This window comes from Tachypleus tridentatus, chromosome 13 (assembly GCF_004210375.1).
Source record: "Tachypleus tridentatus isolate NWPU-2018 chromosome 13, ASM421037v1, whole genome shotgun sequence".
NCBI lineage: Eukaryota > Metazoa > Arthropoda > Merostomata > Xiphosura > Limulidae > Tachypleus > Tachypleus tridentatus.
The window spans coordinates 205,814,628-205,837,643 of NC_134837.1; the positions used below are offsets into that span (position 1 = coordinate 205,814,628).

Consider the following 23,016-nt stretch of genomic DNA (forward strand, 5'->3'; position numbering starts at 1 on the left):
AGCAAATAGTGACCTAATATTCTTCAGGGCTCAACTTGGTTTAATATAACAATAACTAGTTTTCCCATCTGTCAGATCACTTTCTTTTATCTCTGGTGTTAAGTTTAAGTTTAGAAAAGACGTTTCAAAGTCAAGTATCATAAGTTTTGCCACCTACAATGTAACGTTACTATTAAAGTATACCCTACCACCTTCATTCCAGTAATGCAGTTCAATTATTACTGTAGTTATCAATGTATTTTCTGTACTGTTTATTTTGCTAAGGTGTAATTATAACAAGTAGTTGTTTACCAGTTTTAATTATCATCTGTAGGTATTGTTGTTACAGTCTGTGAAAACAAATGTATTTCAAACAAAAACTACATGCAAGTAACCTCTACTTCATGAAAATATAAAACTATTATCACTTCAGACATGTAGTTGTCAATGTTTTCTTAACACGTGTTTGCACCATTCAAAATTATACACAAATAGGTGTTAACGTGCAACTGTCAGTTCAAGTGATAGTTACGTTAATGAACATCCTGAGGGATTAAAGATTACTACAACACTAAGCAGTCATTGGAAAGGTCAGGTATGTACCAGAAAAGAAATATAATGTTTGTATGCAGAGTTCAAATGTGTATTTCTAAATAAATATGCTTGTGACTATGAGAAACCCAACTATGATTTTTAGAACCATGAGTGTAACAGTGTCACTAACACTATATACATGGTATGGCATTGTCACTAATGACTATATTTATGGTGTAACAATTTAATCAGAAGAATTAAATATTTAATTCTGGAACTATAAAAAGAAGATGCTTCATATGTTGCTGCCTAAAGCAAGAAATGTGTAAATGTTTGTTTAAACACCAACAGCATACAAGTTGGTACATGTTTATAAAGGACCCTTCAGTAGAAATACAAACCCTTACAATAAGAAGGGATTAGTTGTTATTTTGGACTTTTAGTGTGAAGCATATTACAAACAGCTATGAAAGTGTCCACTTTAACACTTGTGTCCCAAATGTTTTTATAGACAATGTATTCTTGAACTATAGTAGAATAGTTAACTTCCCATTTCTTCCAATATAGTAGAACTTATAATGGACAGAATGTTAAACTGCATGTGAGTTACTGGTACTATTTGCTAACTGAGATTCCATTTTGTTTATTAGAACTTGAGACTATGTCAAGTACAGATCTACGTTTCAAGCTTTTAGCAGTGAACTGAGAGTTTAGTAATCTGTTACCTTAAACCAAATCTTCATACTTGGAGTATACAACATTAACCTGACAAGATGAACTGGGTGATTTCTGGCTCGGTGTGCTGAGTAAGTTATGAAATATCAGCAAAACTTAGTGACAGCATTCAAGATGTATGGTGCAGGAACTACACAGCTTCTAATATTACACGAGCACACACTTACTTTATCAAACATTATTTTAATTGTCAATCTGTCCAATAAATTTTAAAAATACCCTTCCATAATTCTCACTTCCTCATCAACAAGAACTAGTAAACCAGAACAAACCAGCATAAAGAATACTGTTGAATAGTTAGGCCAGGTTGCAAGTATTAAAAAAAGTTTACAATGATTTTTGAACTAAATATTGCTACGTACACAAGAATTAAAAAAAAAGGCTTAAAAATGAAGCCTGATTTACTGACATCTAAAATAGTCTTGCTTACATAAATATATACATATATATCATAGGGAACTGGTCACCTGTTCTCCACTGATCCTTGGTGCAAACCTGGTAGTGGATGAGTGAATTATGACATATGTACACATGCCAGTAACGTGTTACTTTCCTTGGTGCATAGGATTATAAACTATTCAACACTAGTGATGTATAGGTTATCAGTTTTCTAAAGGAAACTAAATGACACCCTTTCTTCAAATAAATATAATGGCTTATGTTGGATAAATGTGATATTTTTTTCTTCTTTTATTATCTGTATAACAAAAATTTCTATGTTAATAACATACTATTTGCTACAGAGACAACAATTTAAGTGTCCCGAGAACTTAAAAACAGTTCTCTACTTCTTATTTACAAAGTAATAGTAGTCTAGGAAATATGTCCATGGCTCGGAGTGCTTTACAGGTGTCACGAAACCATTAAACCTGCCGGCTATAACTCCGATCAAGGCCGGGAAGTTTTTCCCGTTAAAGGCTAGCCCAACGAAATGTCAGTCTTTGATTTCTACATTATCACAAGATACAGTTCTACATAAAAAGTACCAACCTATATTTCCAACTCTTCAGTAATATAACATAACTCCTTCCTCTCTCAATATATAAACAGTTTGGTCTTTTCTGTCCACCGGGAAATTTTATAAACTATCTCTAAATAATACAATTTATTTTCACAACAGAAACACCATATTAATATTATAGACATGTCATTTTTATAATTATACCTATTCACCGTGTTCAAAGCCAGATAACTAAATTTCTACAATTTATTTAAAGCAGTATCTTAACTGTTAACTATTAAATTATATGAGAACTTCATGATTAGATTTAAATTTGTCGTGTTACATCATATAACAAACGGTTCTATGCTGAATAAACAGAATGTAATCATTAAAACGGCAACAATCGCTAATGTATAGTTTGGTACATATGCACAAGTTGTGCTTCTCTACCACCAGAATCTTTCAATATGACACTATTTATTACAACTATAACATTAACCAACAATCAGTGTCTATAGGTGAGTATAGTCACCATTCTAGGGACTCGAGACCAGTGCACAAACTTCACTTCCTACTTCCCCCCCCCCTTTTTTTTTATGGTAATCATCACATATACTGATCAAAATATTCAAGATACACTTTACCATGTGCAGGGGTTTTCAGTAAACTAGTTATTTTACCTTAATCCTGACCAGTCTTATGGATAACTATAGTTGCTACTTTAGCTAGATCCTGACCAGTCCTTTACAGCTAACCACAGTTGGTACTTCAGCTAGATCCTGACCAGTCCTTTTACATCTAACTATAGTTGGTACTTTAGCTGGATCCTGATCAGTCTTTTATAGCTAACCACAGTTGGTACTTTAGTTAGATCCTGACCAGTCCTTTTACAGCTAACTATAGTTGGTACTTTAGCTGGAGCCTGACCAGTCTTTTATAGCTAACTATAGTTGGTACTTTAGTTAGATCCTGACCAGACTTTTAGAGCTAACCACAGTTGGTACTTTACCTAGGTCCTGACCAGTCTTTTATAGCTAACTGTATTCTTGGTACTTTACCTAGGTCCTGACCAGTCTTTTATAGCTAACTATATTCTTGGTACTTTACCTAGATCCTGACCAGTCTTTTACAGCCAACCACGGTTGGTACTTTAGCTAGGTCCTGACAAGTCTTTTATAACTAACTATAGTTGGTACTTCTACTAGGTCCAAACCAGTCTTTTACAGCTAACTATAATTAGTACTTTAGCTACATCCTGACCAGTCTTTTATAGCTAACCATAGTTGGTACTTGGCTAGATCCTGAGCAGTCTTTTATAGCTAACCATAGTTGGTACTTGGTTAGATCCTGACCAGTCTTTTACAGCTAACCATATTTGGTACTTTAGTTAGATCCTGGCCAGTCTTTTACAGCTAACCACAGTTGGTACTTGGCTAGATCCTGACCAGTCTTTTACAGCTAACCATAATTGGTACTTTAGTTGGATCCTGGCCAGTCTTTTATAGCTAACTATAGTTGGAATTTTAGCTAGATCCTGACCAATGTTTTAGTTAATTGTAGCTGTCACTTGGCTATAATCTGACCAATAATTCATGATCAAAACATTCCATCCTAACCAAAGATGTTCAATCGTTACATCTGAGTAGTGAATTTTGTCCATTTTTTCCACATACATCTTGGTTAGTTATCAATGTTTCAAATGTAATTCAACCATTTGTTTCAATAATCTCCTACTTTAGATGAGTTTTGTACAACAGTGTTCCTTTTGCCATATCCTTCTCATTCTCCATCAAAAACTGCAGGTCTCTGAGGTTGACTCTTTTTACACGAGGTCGTAGCTACAATATAAAAAAACAACATGTAGATTAGCTGCAAAAGCTAGGAATGTTTAAACTTAGATTACAATTTAATTATGCTAGTATTTTTACTTGGGTTATAAAACAGTCCAAACTCTGACGATGACTTTACAAGCACTGGCCAACTTGGTGACACTGGCATATGATGATAGGTCCTTTAATAACTACTGTCACTCCTATTTCATGACATAGTATACTGCCAAGACAGGTGTAACAGTCAAATCTCTCCTACAGTAGTGCCAAACTTTGGCTTAATTGGCATGAGCGAATGAGAATGGCTACACACTTCCCCTGTACACAATGACAGTCTATTGAACATCAACATACAACTTACCTGTCATATAGCTAGGCTAGACAGACTAAAACAATTGGGTAAAGTGTTGTCTTTCTCAAGTACACAATGGCATGACACAAGCCAGTCTCAAACACCCAATATATACATGTATATTTAAAAAAACAACAAAACCTTTGTAAGGGACATACCTTAATAAAAAAAAAAAAGTATGTGAACACTGATGAAACATAGTTAAGTTTAATTTTCTGGAAAACACAATGCAACCACAAAACTTCTTCTGAAGCAAGAATGAAACTGCATTAAAAGTACCCTTCTATCTGGCTTAACCTCAACATTTCCAATTTGATATGTTTAAAATACAAAGAGAGAGACAGAAGAGAAAGGAACAGATGTGAGTGGCTTAAGCAGACAGTATCTCAAATTTTTCACTCACTGTTGCCAGGAACAAAAATTAAATAACTAAATCAATGGTGAAAATAAAACTATCCTTCAAGTTGGCATTCCAGTTCCAGTACACTGTTGGACAATAAAGCCAAAATGTTCTGGGACTATCACACTGTTGTTTTTGTATAGCTTCTATCCTCCAGGAAAAGAATATCTACCTGGTGTCATTTTGGTCTACAAACTATGTACTAAAAAACAAACAAGTTGTAACTTGAAAATAAATCATCTGCTTACCTGTGGTTTACTGGTAGCAGAAAGTAAAGAAGATCCACCTGTTGCCATTTGCTGAAACGAAACCATTAACTCAGACCATTACATTACTTAAACAAAATAATTATTAAAACAAACATAACTAAAGAAATACAACCATGTAGTTTTCAACATCTTGTAACCCAACTCTAACAGTTTTTACTGACATTTTCTTTCACTTCTATGAGTAACGTTACCAAGTTAAATGGCACCCTGTGCAACAAAAGACTCATTCTGTCATTTGACTTGTACAGTGGGATAATTTCATGACTTCTGCAGTCAGTGAATATCATTTCATTAGATTTCTTTCTTTGTGGGTATGTTAGGGAAATTTGGTATTGCATACTTATAATAAACATTACAAACCTGTAGACCGGAATAACGAATGCTATAGCCACTGTGAACACGGTGCAGTAAACTCAAACTCTAACCCAATACTGATTAGATGTGCTAAGAGCCACAAATGTTGTACACCGTGAAATCTACTGATATGGCAATAAAAACTGTTTAAATTTGGTTATAAGATGTTGAAAATTACTTGGTTCTATTTTTTTTTTAGTTAATTAATAAATTTTAAAATATGAAAGATAATTCTGAACTACCCTGTGTATACATTTAATTCACAACAACAGAAACAGTGATATCTGAAAAATATAGAAGTTATAAAAATCCCATTATTTCTTTGTAACTCTGTTCAAGCAAAGGCTAAAAGCAGTATATCAGGTAATTTTACAATCATTCTAAAAATTTCCACCAAACATTAAATAAAAGTTTTGCTTAATAATAATACCAACTGAAATATTCTACCATTTAATAAACTACTCACAGCCTTCTTAACCATATGTACAATTAAAAGATGTACACATTTAACTTTCTGTATGGAGTCAGTAGATTCTACTGACCTTGTAATTTACAATTAATCATAAGAATGTATGTATTATATCTTTTAATATGGCATGAACATATTCGTGAAATTTGGCAAGTTTTCAATAAATATTACAAGACTTTCATACACAAAAAATTATTTTTTGTAAATAAAGAATTTATACTAAAATTTTGTCCATGAATATATGGAGTCAAAAGTGTTGACTGTTCCAAGTGCACAGTGATTTTCATTTTAATAATACTTTTCTTTATCTGAAAATTGCCAAATTTCATTTATGTAATCTCTAAAACCTCCTAAATAAAAATCAAATGTTTTTAAAACTTAAATTTTAAATTTTGTTATTTTCTCTAACCTAATAATACACATAAATTCAGTCAATTTGACTGACATTGTAACCACCATAATAAAAATTTTAAAAAATCTCATTTTTCTCTCTCTCTCCTGGAATGACCACAGATTGTAACAATGATTTATCCTAAATTGCTTAGGGATCCTTACATCCTACATTTGTTTCAATTCAACTGTATTGTTTTATTACCATCTGAACCATGTCTACCTAATAATCTCACCCCACAAGTAGTAAATCACTTAGCAAAAGTGTACCTCAAGTTACCATATTGAATGATGCACCACGAGTTACTTGCGAACACACATACTGCTACCTGAACTAATAAGAGTTTTTCAATTTCTACATTTTATTATTTATTTTTATAACAATAAATAAAAAACATAAAGGGAAAAACAAAGTACTACATTAAACAGGTTTTTGCTGTCAGTTTCAAATGAAAGTCAAACCTCTTTGTTTAACAACAGAACTTTAAATTATCTTTATTAAATGAAATAATGCATCCAAAATCACACAAAACAAACAATATCCTATGGCTACAGTAATTTAACTGGCTTTCTAACTAACTTAGAGAAGTTTACAAAATAATTCCATTAGTTACTCAACCCGAACACGGCAAGATAAACTATCAAGCTGTAGATAAAACAGACAATGATCTGCACTGAACATAACACAGCATTATATGTCATTAATTAAATTAACAATCTGCCTGGTTATAAATATTATGATATGTCAGAGAGGATAACAATAACTGGCAATTTGTTAAACAGAGGATGTGATGGGTGTGCCAAGAGATTTTTGAAAAATGAAAGCTAAAACAATTAGACTTTGCTATAATAGTATCTATATTAGATGATGTACTTCAAAGATGGGGGCAAATAAATTACAAAAGGTGAAAGACCCAGAGAACAGATGTTACAATTCTCATAACAGGAGAAAGTTGAAAATTTATTCAAATATTTCTTATAAAATTAAGAAATTAAAAGCTTATATAATATTTTAAATGATTTATTAACTATGCCTTAATATCAAGTTTATTCACATATACCAATAATAAAGTAATTTAATCATGTTTTTCATATAACTCTGTAAAAGGTTGCGACATGCACACTTTAACCTACCTGTAACAACAGAGTTAATTAATAATTCCATCAACTTTTTTCTTCTCTAAACTTCAACTGATCTTTCAAGTTTAAATAAACAGAATTTTTTTCATTAATAATGTCACTTTAACAGTTTAATTCCTGTTTCATATAGTTACAATTCACACACCATTCAAGAAAGACCAAAACAATTTCTCAGGTATTTAAAAATATTTTCAGGAAAAATACTTTTTTATTTAAATTTTGACAACTTTTTGAAATTTTTTACCCTTATAGCCTAAGTCTGGGGAGTTTCTTAAAAGCTTAGTTCCCTTGTTCAAGTACTTAATTCAAACTCTGACACAACCTTCCAGTTAAAGGCTGCTACTTACTGAACTTTGTCCTGTTTTAGACATATCTAATTTCTGTTTCTTTCGAGGACCAATAGCTAGAAGAGCTGTCATGTTTGCTTCTCTTTGTCTCATCTCTTCTAATTCTGCACGTTGCATCTTAAAATAAAATAATTTTGTAAATTTTCACCAAATTCCCTGATTAAGAAGAAAACTTTAATTACATCAGTAAAAACGTAGTAATTATTTTTTGTATGAATCAGGTGAGTAAAACCAGTATGGAGAAATTTTTCAAGTACCCTTCTTCACAAAGTTTTACATTTCAATACAAAGACACCAAACTTCCACTTCAAAGCCATTTTTGTGAGTCTCATTTTTTGTATAAAGCATGGTGTGAAATATTACTGGTAGCTGGAATCTTCTCTAAGATTTATCGGGACCTCTCTTTGGTCTAAAGTATACGTGTTTTTTTTTTTTAATTTACTTGATATATCAATATACAAACCTTATTTTCCTTGGAATATTAACAAATATATTTTACAATCATAAATAAACTTGTAATAGACAGTTCGGTATTCTGAAGGAATTACTAATATAATCATGGCAGTTGTTGTCCAAGTTCATCGTTAAAACTTGGAAGTATTGTCCAACGAGTTATATTCTGAAGGAATTACTAATATAATCATGGTAGTTGTTGTCCAAGTTCATCATTAAGAACTTGGAAGTATTGTCCAACGAGTTGTATTCTGAAGGAATTAATAATATAATCATGGTAGTTGTTGTCCAAGTTCATCGTTAAGAACTTGGAAGTATTGTCCAACGAGTTGTATTCTGAAGGAATTACTAATATAATCATGGTAGTTGTTGTCCAAGTTCATCGTTAAGAACTTGGAAGTATTGTCCAACGAGTTGTATTCTGAAGGAATTACTAATATAATCATGGTAGTTGTTGTCCAAGTTCATCGTTAAAAACTTGGAAGTGTTGTCCAACGAGTTGTATTCTGAAGGAATTACTAATATAATCATGGCAGTTGTTGTCCAAGTTCATCGTTAAAAACTTGGAAGTATTGTCCAACGAGTTATATTCTGAAGGAATTACTAATATAATCATGGTAGTTGTTGTCCAAGTTCATCATTAAGAACTTGGAAGTATTGTCCAACGAGTTGTATTCTGAAGGAATTAATAATATAATCATGGTAGTTGTTGTCCAAGTTCATCGTTAAGAACTTGGAAGTATTGTCCAACGAGTTGTATTCTGAAGGAATTACTAATATAATCATGGTAGTTGTTGTCCAAGTTCATCGTTAAGAACTTGGAAGTATTGTCCAACGAGTTGTATTCTGAAGGAATTACTAATATAATCATGGTAGTTGTTGTCCAAGTTCATCGTTAAAAACTTGGAAGTGTTGTCCAACGAGTTGTATTCTGAAGGAATTACTAATATAATCATGGTAGTTGTTGTCCAAGTTCATCGTTAAAAACTTGGAAGTGTTGTCCAACGAGTTTTAAGACATTTCTAATTTTGTCATTGATACAATTAACTATTCAAGTTATATATCATGACTGATGTAGCCGAAAACTGGAAAAGCACATGAATGTTAGCAATGTTATAAAGCATTTTTTATTATTTGAAGATGTAAACCTAAGTTCCATTTGACAATAGTTTTACCTAAAACAGACATTTTCCAAGCATTTCTTACTTTTTACATAATATCATCAACTTAATAAAAGTTTCAGGAACAAAAAATGAAACCAAACTAACCTCCTTGGCTTTCTGTTTCAATTTCATCTTATCTGGATCTTCTACTTTAGAACGACTCTGTGATAAAAATTAGGTTTATAGAAATTAGTATGAAAATTATTAGACTGCATACATTTTACTTTCTAATTACTCAAACAACATGTGAAACTACAAGATTATAATTGTAACATCTTTCATAATGCATTTTGCTCACATTAATTACAAGTGCTACAAAAACAAGTGTCCTTATAAGGTAATCAAAACAAGAGAGACGACCTTAATATAACAGATCAAGTGTTAGTTTTTAAATATTCTAAATTGGTTTCACAAATGTAATGCTAGACAGGTTTTCAAGTAAGAAATGACATATTTTAGAACAACAAAGTAATAACCTTGGCAGCCTTCATTAAAATTTCTCTCTCCTGTTCTTCATGTCGTTTTTTCTCTAATCTATCTAATTCTTCTAAAAACTTTAATTGACCCCTAACGTCTTGCTGGAGTTCGTACCTTGAATCATTCTGTATAAACAACAAAACCAAATTAAAGTCAACCATAAGTCCTTTTCAAACACAAAAGATGTTACCGTATTCAAACTCCTAGATTTTCTACATACAATAAACTAGCTTAGTCACACTTTATAAAAATAACTTTCACATGCTATTGTAGTGGTATAGTTACTCCTAGTGTGATAGCAGGGCAAGACACATTTTTCTTCTGCCCTGCTGCCTTTCTAATCTGTTAGGCACAAGTTGTTTATACATGGAATAAATGGCTGATACAGGAATAGAAAATGTTTATTTAATGCAGGAAAGAAGTAACAATGTTTTGACCACCTCAGGTCATCTTATGATTACAAAAGTACATTGAAAGTAGTCACATGTTGTGAATGTGTAACTATATATCTCAACTGCATCAAAAGCAAAATACCCCAAAGAGTTTGGTTGCCCAACCTTCAACCGAGTATGTTGAGTGCAAGAGATCAAAGCACGTGCTAATTCTAATTGTAAGAAATCACTTTGACATCACTGTATTACGTGATTGTGATTTTCTTATAGCAAAGCCACATCAGGCTATCTACTGTGTCCACTGAGGGTATTCAAACCTTGATTTTAGCATTGCAAATCCAAATACTTACCACTGTCCTGGTATTGTATTGTTTCTTAGTTTCACAAAAATCATAAGTGTTGAGTGTTAAATGGAAGTTAAAGCAGCTAGTAAACGAGAGGGCTAAGATGTGCCAAATCAAACCATTGTATTCAATCCTTTCTCAGAAGAAAAACACATTTATAATTATTTAAAAATTTTTGTTGCTGTTTTATGTTGGTAAGATCGTATGTGAATTATCTTTTATAGCTATTACCATTTTAGTCTTTACCAAAACAGATGTTTTCTCAGACCATTTTTAGCTAGATCTACATCAAAATGATGGACAAAAATAATTTTACTCTAAACTCTGTATGAATAGATCTGTCACAGGTTCAGTATAATATATTTTGGTAAAACCAAGACCATCCTAAAAAGTGTTTGTTTGTTGATCCTTTATTCAGAATATTTGAAGGTTGGCGTCGTTTTTTTTTCCTTGACTCCCGGTAACTTTAAAACGTGTTTTTTTTTATTCCTAAGAGCAAAACAAAATACAGTCAAGGCATTTTAGGTCAGGGGACAGAAAATAAAATATTTGGTTTTATTAAAGATGGCCATATGGAAGTTGTATTATACTGACATAGTTGACGGATATAGTGTAGGAGAGAAAAAATGTTGGCAACAAACCACTGGTGTGTAAATGATTTTGGCACTCAAATTATAAGCCTTTATCATGTATTATACTTTTGCATATTTTCAACTAAAACATATGTTTACACCTCTACTGATGATGAAATTAATATCAACATGTTATTCAAAAGCATGCATATAAAGTAAAAGTACAACACGTGTGTGCCACTCTGCTATTTATCTCACTGGATGTAACACCAGTGGTACATAGTTGTGGGGGCTCAAGCAGCATTTTACAATTGTACATACTTGGTTTAATGTAAATTTTTGACAACTAATAAATGGCTGCTATGAGTAAGGCTAAAAAAATATATCATGGCCTTATTTTAAAATACTTGCAAAAAAAGTCCCAGAAAGCAGACAGACCTTCAAAACATTTTTTTTTTAGGTAGCAACAAGCAATGAAACTTCATCTCAGACCAATCAGGAGTAACACATTTTCTACAAAGCAAAGGCTATGATTGCAAAAAACAAACCTCAGATAAGAAAAACAAAAACATTGTAATAAAGCTGAGTATATCATGTGGTACTATTAACAATATAGTAATTAAAGACGGTTTTGAAAGCTCACAAGTCAAAAGTCTGGAATCTTCCAGCCACTCTCCTAAGCTACAGCTTGCTTTCATGAGCACGATGATCACAGCAAACTTGTCAAGCACATCAGACTAGAACACTGATGTCCATGTGAAATGAATTGTTTGAAGAAAGTTAAGAAATGCATAATCATCACCATCTAAACAAGCACAATCCACTTAACAGCAATAGTTCCAAGTGCAGCATTGTCATTACAAAGTGCAATTAAACTGCAGTTTAAAACTAATAACTGCCCCTTTTAAAACATTTTTATTATCTATTTTGACAACACAACTTTTATGTTTTCTAACATGAAAAAATAATCATTTCATAACTTAACAGTAACTTAAGAAATTTAAAAAAACAAAGAAAGTACAAGTTTAATACTAGAGCCAACAAAGACAACATACTTTCAAGTTCTCTAAACGATGTTCAGCTATAATACCAAGTCTTTCAATAAGATTTTTAATTCTTTCTTCTGTTCCATGAGATATAATTGCTACAACATCAGATGACACTTCAAACAGACCATGCTGAGAAGCTAGAAGGAATAAAAAATATCCAAAATTTATGAGTAAACTGTTGCATTACATGCATCTCTAATATTTTAATTTAAAAAATTCCAATTTAAAACTTCAATAAAGTACACCAACAATGAAGGTTCCATTAATCAAACATATACCGATATTACTATCTCAGTACAGAAGAATGTTTCTGTGATCCATCCCGGTAATTCATAAACCATATTATGGAAATAGCTGCTCTAGTTAGCAGTTCATCATAGCCATGATCTGTTTGGTCATTAAGATCTGTTACAAAAGCTAAAAACTAAAAGTTCTGTTAAGATTAAAAACATGCCATTTAACATTTGCATTAATATTTCTATTCTGGTGGTAAAATCAATTTTACAGATTGTACAATTTTATTATTATACCCAACCATTCACTACTTTAATGTCAAATCTACATGAAACAAACCATAATCAAGTTGCAGCATATAAGCATCTGCTACTGTCTTCTCAACAATAGTGTTTAAAATAGACAACAAACTTCCAAGGTATAACTAATCAGATACAGCAATGTACAGTTCTACCAATCACAACACAGATCAGTTCCACCAATCCCAATTTCACTCATTTTATTTCATTATGACACTATTTATGTAAACAAGTATGTTGTAACTCAACTATTTCAATTGTAATTTTTATGTCATTAAATTATTAAAATCCAGCTGCGTTTATGATCCTTGGTATTACTCATTATTTGTAAAATATGATAATAAGTTCCATAAAATGTTCCAAAATTAGTACTTCTCACACAAACTGTGAATGTACACAACATTCATGGTTATTCAAGCTCTTACTTTCTCATCATAGTCGGCAGTGTGAAAAGAATTAATGAAAACTACATATAATTATCCTTTTTAATTAATTAATAAAATAAGAGAGAATGAAAAAATACATATTCTAATAAAGAAATACTCTGATGATATACATATATTACACAGTTCCTCATATTTACATCAGGAACACTGACATGGAACACATTAAGACAATTAGTTTAAAATTTGAAAGACTGAGTCTGTAATAAAACAAAATTCAAGAAACTGGCTCATATACATTACCATTAGTAATTTACCTTCTATGTTCACAAAATCTTTAACTTTACGACCCATCTCATCGATTTATATTCAGTAGTCATAACACAAACAAATTGTGTACTAAATGACAATCTCAGACAGATGTTGAAACATTTTTCAGCTGTTACTGTTTATTTATACAAGATGCTTTTAGAGTTGAATTCATGATTGAAGCATATGTAGCTGTTTTGAGCTTCTGACAGTTAAAAGTTAATGTTAGTGAATTTTTTTTTAAAGGAGGCTTTACTCATTTTAATAAAAAGCCACCTTTGGCCATCTAATGTGTCTTTGTTTTAGAGAACAGCCACCTTTGGCCATTTGATGTGCCTGTTTTAGAGCAAAGCCACCTTTGGCCATCCAGTGTGTCTTTACTTTTGGCCATCTGATGTGTCTATTTTTAGAGAAAAGTCACCTTTGGCCATATGACGTGTTTTTATTTTAGAGCAAGGTCACCTCTGGCCATCTGATATGTCTTAGTTTTAGAGAAAAGCCATCTTGGCTATCTGATGTGTCCACCACAGGAATTAATCCCCAGATTTTAGCACTAAGTCCAGATACTTACCACTGTCCCATCATGAGACTTTTAGGAAAGCAGTCAGTAATTTATGATGGTTATATAGCACAAAAATCCTTCTGTTCAAATTTCTTCAGTCAGACAGACCAATTTGAGAAATTCAGATATAATTCACATTTTTTTTATTCTAAAAATTTAGACTAAATTATCACCCTTATTGTTTTTTCTTCTAATAACAGATATTTCAAAAGAGAATAAAGGATGCAAGGCTTTCTTAAGCCTTCACTACTGCTAATAATCCGTCCTATGAGGGAGAAGCCATGGACCAACAAGAGGCCTAGACAAGCTTATTAAGTTCCCAGCAATTTAAGCCTCTTCAACATTCACCTGGTCCTTTTCAGTTAAAAGTTTGCGAGAGCCATGCCCAGAGTAAAGCATGCTCATTTTTAAGGACATTGAAGCAGAAAACTAAACCAAATACTGTTTATGAAAATGTAAAACTGATTTATATAGGAAAAAAAAACATTAAAATCAATCAGAAGAAAACTAGAAAGTAATTTTTTGTCTTAATTCCATGACGTTTTTTTTAAAGGGTAAAACCCCAATCTATAAAATTAATGTCTTCCAGGACTTCCCTAAACTTTCACCTGACACCAAAGAGAACCTTACCTATTTTGTTTATTCTCCTCTCTAATGGTCCACTAATCAAAAAGTTTTCATCCTTGCATGACCTAATCTCCGTCCCCACCATCTCAGAGTTTGATGCAAGAATCTTCTGACTTTCTTCAACTAAGTTTACACCACCCATGGCAGCAACATCATTAAAATCATCATCTTCTCTGCTAGGAAGAAAGGAAACTGTTTAAACAATCTGATAAGGCTTTAATCTGAAACTTTAATTCAAACAAGGCTGAAGACTTCTTCCACACTGTCATTCAGCACTCTAGAGCTTAATGTGTTTTTTATTTATAGTTTTTGTATAGCACATATTACTTTATTCTTATAACTACTCAATATACAGGTAATTCCTTTTTCTCAACACAAAAAACTATAATAGTTTTGTCAGATGTTACACTAAGTCTCTTTCGGAATTTGACAGCTGTCAATCAAGAAGTTTAATTTTAAAGAATTACATCCATCATCAGTAACTCGGGCAAGTCATTTTGAGAAAAAAGACCAGTCATTCTGTAGTATTAAATTGTTGGGGAGGGTAAAGGACAAGTCGCATACTACAATCAATAATCAGTTCAAATATCTATGATACACGAGACTGTCAACTGTATTATCAAAATGAGAGTACATTCATTGGTGTGACAGTAATCCTTGAAATTTGCCATTGAGTACTTGATACATATTTAAGGCACAACTTTCTTCTGAACCAATCAGCTACTTGTTTCATATTATATATGAAACATTTGAACATTTACTTCTATTTCTTGTTTATCATCCTAACATGCACCTGATTGTGTCCACAAAATGTCCCCAAATTAATAAACAGAACAATCTGCATGTGAATATTAAGGTATGTCTGTTCAGTATGCTTTGACAGCAATATAAACTGGCCATTAATCATCTTATAATTGTGTATTATTTTTTTTATAAGTCAATATGGAACACTTAACTGACCTAGTAACTAATAGCATGTAGTGTACTAACTGGCTAAAACTCTGTCCACTGTCATCACATTATTTAGAAAACTACGTTTCTGGAAAACAGCATTATTTAAATACACCTCTGAAAAACCATAAATGACTGTACCTCACAGCTGCTGATGCCTTCTTGTCCTTAGCCAGGTTTCTTGTTTGAGAACTAGCTTTTGACTGAAGAGTTCCCATTGTGGCAGTAGAGAAAACAACAGGACTACCCGAAGGTTTGGTTATGTTGGTTGAAACAAGAAGACTTTTAAATCTGGCCCCAGCATCCTGTTATGAAGAAAACACTATCACTGTGATTTCTGTGAAAATATCGATGCCTAGTTACAAGTAAGTGTCCCTCAACATTCTACTCTACGTAACTTTAAAGTAGCTCTATTAAATTATGGCAAGTGATTCAGTATTTCCCATTTCAAAAACATCAACCATAACCATTTAAACCATACTAACTTGTGTAGTTTTTTCAGAACATACATGCTTTACAAAAGAAATGAACCTATTATTCACAGCTAAACATGGACATCTTTTGCATAAAGTTGCACAGCGAAGAATTATTATTCTGTCAACAAATTTGTAGAGCCACACGCTCTTACATTACCACATTATCAGAGGATGATATTACAGTTACATTTCTACCTCAAAAAAAGAAAATCCTTACAGCTGACAATCTCTGCTGTATAATTCCAGCAGGTTGAGCCAGTTGGGCACTAAGTGATCCCTGGGTCACAACCCTGATTTGTGCTGACGGCTGGTTAACAAGAGCCTTGCTGGTGATCTATAAATATTCCATCAACAAAAAGTCAAATATTACCACAATATTCAAGCATATATATACTAGATATCTATGTTAAAGCTTTTAAACTTTGGGAACTAACCTTTTTTTTCTAACAAATATAAGGTACCAAAATCTCTACTTATAAAAAATCTAACAGGTTTCACCCAAAATTTATCTGTAGAAAACCCCATGAGAGTAATAAGCTTTCTAACCTGATTACATGCAACTGTCGCTGATGATGTTGGCAGAATAAAAGCTGTGGCAGGAGGGGGACGTATTCCATCAATAACTGACTCTCCTGTCACCAGGGAATGACGGAGGTGAGGAAGGCTTTTCTGTAGACAATTATAAATATAGAACACTGTTTGACAGCAGATGCATCAACAATTAATAAAATGACAGAGAATATAAAACGTTTTTCACTTTGATCATCACTAAGAATTTATTACCACTGCCACTCCCCACACAAAGTCCAGTTGTAACATAAACTCCTGCTTCTTAAGTAATTTTTTGATACTGGGGGGAGCATGGTTGAGGTTTAATAATTGATCAATAAGTAAAAAAACTCTACAAGAGCAATTTTAAACTATGTAAAAGTTTCATCTGAATATTCATGCTGCTGTTTAAAATTTTTATCAAAAACTATACAGTGAAAAAAAATACATTTAAGCCTAACCCTTAGTTTTAGTCCATTCCTATAATACAAAAAATATTATCATAGTAGTTTCCCATATTAAATTAGAGACAGAGTTTAATCAAAGCTTATCTAAAGCAATGTATTAGCACAGACATTTCTTTCTCTCTTTGCATCACCTGAGTCAGAAATGCATTAGGTAAACATTACCTAGAACATTAGAAATACATTACCACCAGTAAATCCCTTCACATTCATTACAAAACTGTTTTTTACATTAACTGTTTCCAATTTCTTTTATCTATCCTTAATTATGTTTCTAATAATCAACATTTTAGTGAACTGATACCGGAAAAAAAATATAAAAGAAAGTGTTTACAATTGTTCACCAACTATCACCACCAATAAAACATAACCTGCTACACTATTCCATGTACAGAACAGGGACCAATGTAATTCTATAAGTAATAACTACTAAACAAGACAAGTCAATACTGCAGCTCTCTAACAAGTGGGTCACCTTTCAGATCTAGAGTTCCTGCTCATGACAAACTTCAAACTATAATTAATAATTCTTACTCTACTTCAACTATTTTTGAACTCACTCCTATAAGACAAATTGAACAAAAATAATTTCTTGACTTTCACTTGTGCACCACTCTGAATAGTCTTACATGTAAACAATGCACTAATAAATCGGTTTACAATGTTCCCACAAATGCACTGGATCCATTGTTTCAGAATGTTCCAAAATACAGATTTATATTTAATAAGAAAATATCATCCTCTGACATTGTAAATATTCACGTCTTGTTTCTCAAGTTATTCTACTTTTTAAAAGTTCTATTAGTAAAGCCTATTGTTCAAACCCTTTTATGATGTCACACCATGTAATCTGAAACAACTAATAATGAAAACAGCTTTGAGAACAATTACAGCAAACATTTAAATGTGATTGGATAGAACAGGATCTAACTATTTACATTAACATAAGAGTAAATCAAAGACAATTTAAGGTTTTTGGAAATGTAACTACCCAGAGGCTCTACAGGGCTGTAGGGTTGAACAAAGAAAACTGATCAGAAATTGAAAAGACTTAGGGAGATAAACACAGATTAGGGTTGTTTTTTTGTTGTTTTTTTCTGATGTTCTTTCAATTCTTGAAAATGTATTCATGTTCATATATCTGTATGAAATCAAATTTCCTCTGAGAAATTATCACACAAGTTTAGTTAGGTTTAGAAACTATAACAGTTCATAGCAAAATATATATTTCTGTGATTACAATCTTTATTGAATATTATTTGGACAGCTTTACTATATTTGAACTATCACACAGATAACAGAATATATCTTTACTAAAAAAATATTTGTTTTTTACTATGCATAAAGCTGCACAATGAGGTATCTATGCATTGCCCATCATAGGTACTGAAACTTGGTTTTTAGTGTCATAACTTTTCAAACTTACTGCTGAACCACTAGAGTTTAAATGAAAAGAAACTATATTAGAAATAAATTGATTTCATCTGAGAATATTGTACCTAATCTGAAAAATGTAACAGTGAAGTCATTTGGACAGGTCAAGTCCTAGGTCACAAATCAGTTATGTTTTTATGATTCAAAACTGGAAATGGTGACTACTGACATTTAAATTATAAGGAAAAGTAAGTACTTTCATTTCTTTTTCAATTTCCCAACCAAAAATTTATAAGAGTTTTGCTTTCAGGAATACACACTGAAACTGCACAGAGATCAGAGTTCAAACATATATTAAAAAAAAAAAAAAAAGATTTTCTTTGAAAATTACACCAAATGTTTCAAATTTACAAAATATCAACTTTTATATTTTTATTACAACAGCTAGCTGAGAAATAGTTAAATTACTATTTTTACTTAAATAATAATATTTGACCCCAGAAAGCTGCCCAATGACCATAACAGAAGAATATCTCTTCTTCATGATAATATTTTTTGTAACTAATTTTACAATATGACTAAGTAAAAGTAGTAAATCTACATTTTCAATTGGTGGTGTTTCTTGACTACTAATTCTGTACCTTAAGAAATGGTACAAGACAAGGCTGTGGTGATGAATTAAGCTCTTTCTGCAGTTGGTGTGTGAAGTCCTCAGCTTGTACTTGTCCATTCTGTTAAAGAAAATTTCATGATGTTTTTATTGACATGTATATATCTACTACACACTTTATTTTTTATTAAATATTTTTTAAAACAACAAAAGCAAAATAATTTACTGCAATACAACTCTAAATCTCCATTGAAATAATTCATTACATTTTGTAATTCATAACAAATTTCATCATCTCCAATAAATGTCCCCCATGTTCACAGGTGAAATAAAACAGTTAACTTGTTTGAAACTAAACAAAGAATTCTGTATGTCCATCCATAAAATTACACTTCCTACATTGATCTACAATTTTACAATGACTATTATAACAAAGAAAATTTTTCAAGAGCCACGAATCATAACATTCCAGAAGCAACACCTCACAAAACACTGCTGCTATTGTACTGAAAAGTACTTTCCTCAACCAATTAAAATCAGACCATTATACCACTATAACAATATTACCTTTTCAAAGCCACCAAAGTAAAAATTCCACATCACTACAACAAAAGGACCGTTCCAGGTACTACAAAAAAGGCTATAGATACTGCTACAATAAAAGTAATTTACTAGAGACTAGAGTGTGTGTGTTATAATATTTCAAATAATAATTTTAAAAGTTGATAAGACATTTAAATTCTCCAAGAATAGCATCACGTGTGTATATAAACTGCTAAAAAAAATAAAGGAACAAGTACATATTTCAGTATATTTTTGTCATAACTAAATTTATGTTTGAAAAATATATCCGTTCATCTACAAATGTATTTTTTAAGCTTGCACATAAAGTTTGAAATGACCCAAACGAAACTCACCTCACCTAAGGATAATACAACTCAAAGTACCCTATATGTTACATGAAACTGTGCATTCCTCATTAATTCTCGAAACAAACTCCAACATGGATCTTTTGGAGCTCATTTTGACAATGTGTACCTTCATCTTCTGTATCCAAACAGTCAGGTGCCATCTGACAGAGAATGAGGTGGTCAGGGCAGTCCAGATGCTGGAGGATGGCCAGACCCAAAGGAAGGTGGTGCAGTGCATTGGTGTGTCACCAAGTGTCATAAATCAACTTTAGTGATGCTACCAGGAGACCAGATCAAGGCCGTCATCACTGCACAATGGTCAGATAGGACCGCTACATCATAACTATCGCTCTGCAGGACAGGTTAGCTACAGCTCGGTCACTGCGAAATGACCTTCAGCAATCGACTGGAACTTGTGTGTTGACCCAAACAGTTTGCAATTGTCTGTAAAAAGGACACCTTAGGGCCAGACGGCCTGCAAGAGGAGTTATTCTGACAACTCAACACCATGCAGTCAGGTTGAAGTTTACTTGTCAGCACATAGACTGGGAACTTCGTCAATGGGCCACCTTGCTGTGGACAGATAAAAGCAGGTTCACTGTGTCTTGTGATGATGGACGTGCGAAAGTGTGGAGACACCGAGGAGAGCGATTTTCTGCCTGTTACATTGTACAAGTTGACATTTATGGAGGAGGTTCTCTAATGGTCTGAACAGGCATGTGCTTGCGTGGCCGCACGGACTTATTCATACTAGAATAAGGGGTGCTCTGAACACACAATGTTATAGAGACGAAATTCTGGAATCCATTGTGAGGCCTTTTGCCAGTGCTATCAGTGATGGGTTCATTTTCATGCAGGTTAATGCACGAGCCCACGTTGCCAGATTGTGTATTTCCATACACTTGACAAGGAAGGAATAGAGACTCTTAAGTGGTTTACCAGATCTTCAGATTTAAATCCAATTGAACATTATTGGGATATGATGACGAAGCAAGTTAGTGAACACCAGCACCCTCCTCAAAACGTACAGGAACTCCGACAAGCCCTGGTAAACGAGTGGGCTACCACACCCGAAGATAGCATCAATAGACTGATTCAAAGTGTGTCACAGCCCGTGGAGGTTGCACTAGACATTGAATGTTTCAAACGTTTCTTGAATAAATGCATGTAAACTGTTTAAAGTATTGTTTCATATGAGATATCAATTTTTGTGATATTGGTCATTTTTAAAAATTTTACTTCTCCATGTTTTACTGTTCATCACACATTAAAAAAATGATTCAGATGGAACTGAAATGAGGCAAATTACGTAAAAAAATAAAAATATTATCACATTTTGAACACTGAGGTAAATTATATAAGATAATGTACTTGTTCCTTTAATTTTTTTACCAGATTATATATCTGCTCAAAAAGATTATTAGACACACCTCAAATTGGATATCACATTATTTGTACACTATCTTCCATAAAGAGTGAATAAGTCGATACAAGCAACACAGCAGAAGATTGTCTCAAAAGGCAATATAACTGCAGTTTATAAAATGAACATAAATCATAAAAGATGTAAGTGAAGAGAAAAAATACAGAACAATGTATAGAGAGCAGTAACAAACTCAACAATATCTTACCATACAATCAACACTTGAACCTATTGTTACTTAACGAAACACCATAAGTTATAATATCACATGACACAACTGTACATTTGACCAACATTTCTACCATAATTTATCCCATAAAGACATCAATGAAATATCTGTGAAATGTACAATATTTTTAACACTTTAGATTGGATACATTGGACCCTACAATAGTACAGACCATTGCAATAAGGGAACAAGAAGGTATTAAAATATTAAATTCTTAAGTCCTTTCAAAGTAAATTCATCATGGTAAAAAAATAACTGGCAGAATTAATAACTTGAGTGGCATCATTACTTGGTTGGGGTCCATATGGACCTCAAGCAAGTTCATGAGCATGAAATGAGATTAAAATCAGAAATATATTATACTTGAACCAGGTAAGTTAGTTTTTTTGAAAAATTAATTAATATAAAGCATGTTAAATACTGGACACAAACAAGTAAGTTGTGTGAATGTTGTATGTATGTGTCTATATACACACATACTACCAAAAGAAAGATGTTCATGAGAATGCATTTTGCTGGGGATGTAAATTCAATGAAACAATTAACTTACAATTAAGCCCTGAATTAAGTTCTTGACATTAGTAGCCACTTGTTCGGGTTGGTCCTTAGCTAACTGAATCAACGTAGAGAGAAAATTTTTACATTTTTTCTTGGCTGTATTGGGGGACATCTAAAAATCAAAATTGTAAAATATTTCCATTAGTAACCAGAAAAGTGTCATCCAAACTTGTTTTCAGTTATATTCATTGCTCCTACACAAATTAGTTGAAGCTCACATTTTAACTACAAACTAATGACGACTTGGTTAAAATCATATTTATCACAAATAAGCACAAACAATTTCACAACTTTTTATACAGTCTCCTGAAAATGTAAAAGGCCTAAAATGTGTTTCTTTTTGTTACCTTTTATCTTATTCTGTATACATAAATCACTGACTTAATGTATGTAAAACCTTAATTTATTTATACACATATTTTTAGTTTTAGGGATGCCTAAATTAAACAACGGTACACAAGAATGACAGGAACGTACACTTGAAGTTGGTTTTCAATGTTTTCTCAACTAGAGTTGCCAACATATAAGAACTACAGTTTTATACTGAAATTTTTAATATAAATCTACAATAAAAGATCATTCCTAAAGAATACATGCAGAGTGCAAAGAAATCTGAGTTTTAAAAACTAGAAGAAAAAACTATGATAAAGCCATACAACTAGTATAAAAAATCTACAATGAATAATGCCAGAAAATTGCAAAAACAAATATGGACAGAGCAAAAAACATCAGGAATAATACATAATGAACAACACAAAACTGGGAAAAACACAAACAGCTAGCAAAATAAAATCATAAAAATGGGATTCATACTATCAGTAGAAATGATTATATTTAAATGTATGTTTGTACTAATTTCATATTCA

General features: G+C 32.2%; 1 protein-coding gene across 3 annotated transcripts in view; it reads right to left on the reverse strand.

Annotated features, from left to right (window-relative positions):
• Positions 1-1,415: 1,415 nt before the first annotated feature.
• Positions 1,416-23,016, reverse strand: part of LOC143239559 (transcription initiation factor TFIID subunit 4B-like) — a 38,669-nt gene continuing 17,068 nt past the window's right edge. Inside the window, exons 6-17 of one of the 3 annotated variants that reach the window (XM_076480745.1) lie at positions 22,143-22,262; positions 19,061-19,150; positions 16,579-16,701; positions 16,250-16,366; positions 15,698-15,861; positions 14,609-14,778; positions 12,198-12,328; positions 9,834-9,959; positions 9,463-9,519; positions 7,742-7,858; positions 5,021-5,071; positions 1,416-4,029 (exon numbers count right to left, since the gene is read on the reverse strand). In XM_076480745.1, coding sequence (XP_076336860.1) covers positions 3,922-4,029; positions 5,021-5,071; positions 7,742-7,858; positions 9,463-9,519; positions 9,834-9,959; positions 12,198-12,328; positions 14,609-14,778; positions 15,698-15,861; positions 16,250-16,366; positions 16,579-16,701; positions 19,061-19,150; positions 22,143-22,262 — 1,374 coding nt within the window. In that variant the 3' untranslated portion in view covers positions 1,416-3,921. Of the gene's footprint in view, positions 4,030-5,020; positions 5,072-7,741; positions 7,859-9,462; positions 9,520-9,833; positions 9,960-12,197; positions 12,329-14,608; positions 14,782-15,697; positions 15,862-16,249; positions 16,367-16,578; positions 16,702-19,060; positions 19,151-22,142; positions 22,263-23,016 lie in introns of all 3 variants that reach the window. The other 2 variants (XM_076480744.1, XM_076480746.1) reach the window with 2 other exon arrangements.